The sequence below is a fragment of the Loa loa genome (genome assembly GCF_000183805.2).
Source record: "Loa loa unplaced genomic scaffold supercont3.251, whole genome shotgun sequence".
Lineage (NCBI taxonomy): Eukaryota > Metazoa > Nematoda > Chromadorea > Rhabditida > Onchocercidae > Loa > Loa loa.
In genome coordinates, this window is record NW_018108431.1 from 70,651 (window position 1) to 71,603 (window position 953).

At 43.5% G+C, this 953-nt stretch overlaps 1 protein-coding gene across 1 annotated transcript in view; it reads left to right on the forward strand.

Annotated features, from left to right (window-relative positions):
- Positions 1–953, forward strand: part of LOAG_18294 (hypothetical protein) — a gene marked incomplete at its 5' end in the record, with an annotated part of 8,376 nt that overhangs the window by 3,721 nt on the left and 3,702 nt on the right. The window contains one exon of the mRNA XM_020450956.1: positions 85–921. Coding sequence (XP_020305310.1) covers positions 85–921 — 837 coding nt within the window. The remainder of the gene's footprint in view (positions 1–84; positions 922–953) is intronic.

Below are 953 nucleotides of genomic sequence, written 5' to 3' on the forward strand. Positions count from 1 at the left end.
CTTTTCAAAAAAGATGAAACATACCTGGATTATCCTGCAATGGAAACATATGAAGGCCCAGTTGATTCAATTTATCGGATACAGGATGTTGAAAGTGAACCGATTGAACATCTGGTCACTGTCTATCATAGTGGTCGTTCCGATGAATTTGTACCGATGGAAGAGAAGAAACCCTCCGTAGATGTGGGTGAAGTTTTCACAGATGCTGCTCAAGCACTTGGAGCGAAAATCACCGGTCTTTTCAAAAGAGGTCCCGCTCATCTGGATTATCCAACATCAGGCCCATATGATGGACCGTTGGCTTCAACAAGCCTTGCATGGGATGTGGAAGGAGAGCCATTGCAACAGCATGTTAGCGTTTATCACAGTGGACGTTCCGACGAACCGATGACAAAAATAGTTGAAATACCAACCGAAATATCACTTGAGGAAGTACCAGTGGTAGAAAAACCAACTGTTACTGCCAAGATAATCACCGGACTTTTCAAAAAAGATGAAACATACCTGGATTATCCTGCAATGGAAACATATGAAGGCCCAGTTGATTCAATTTATCGGATACAGGATGTTGAAAGTGAACCGATTGAACATCTGGTCACTGTCTATCATAGTGGTCGTTCCGATGAATTTGTACCGATGGAAGAGAAGAAACCCTCCGTAGATGTGGGTGAAGTTTTCACAGATGCTGCTCAAGCACTTGGAGCGAAAATCACCGGTCTTTTCAAAAGAGGTCCCGCTCATCTGGATTATCCAACATCAGGCCCATATGATGGACCGTTGGCTTCAACAAGCCTTGCATGGGATGTGGAAGGAGAGCCATTGCAACAGCATGTTAGCGTTTATCACAGTGGACGTTCCGACGAACCGATGACAAAAATAGTTGAAATACCAACCGAAATATCACTTGAGGAAGTACCAGTGGTAGAAAAACCAACTGTTACTGCCAAGATAAT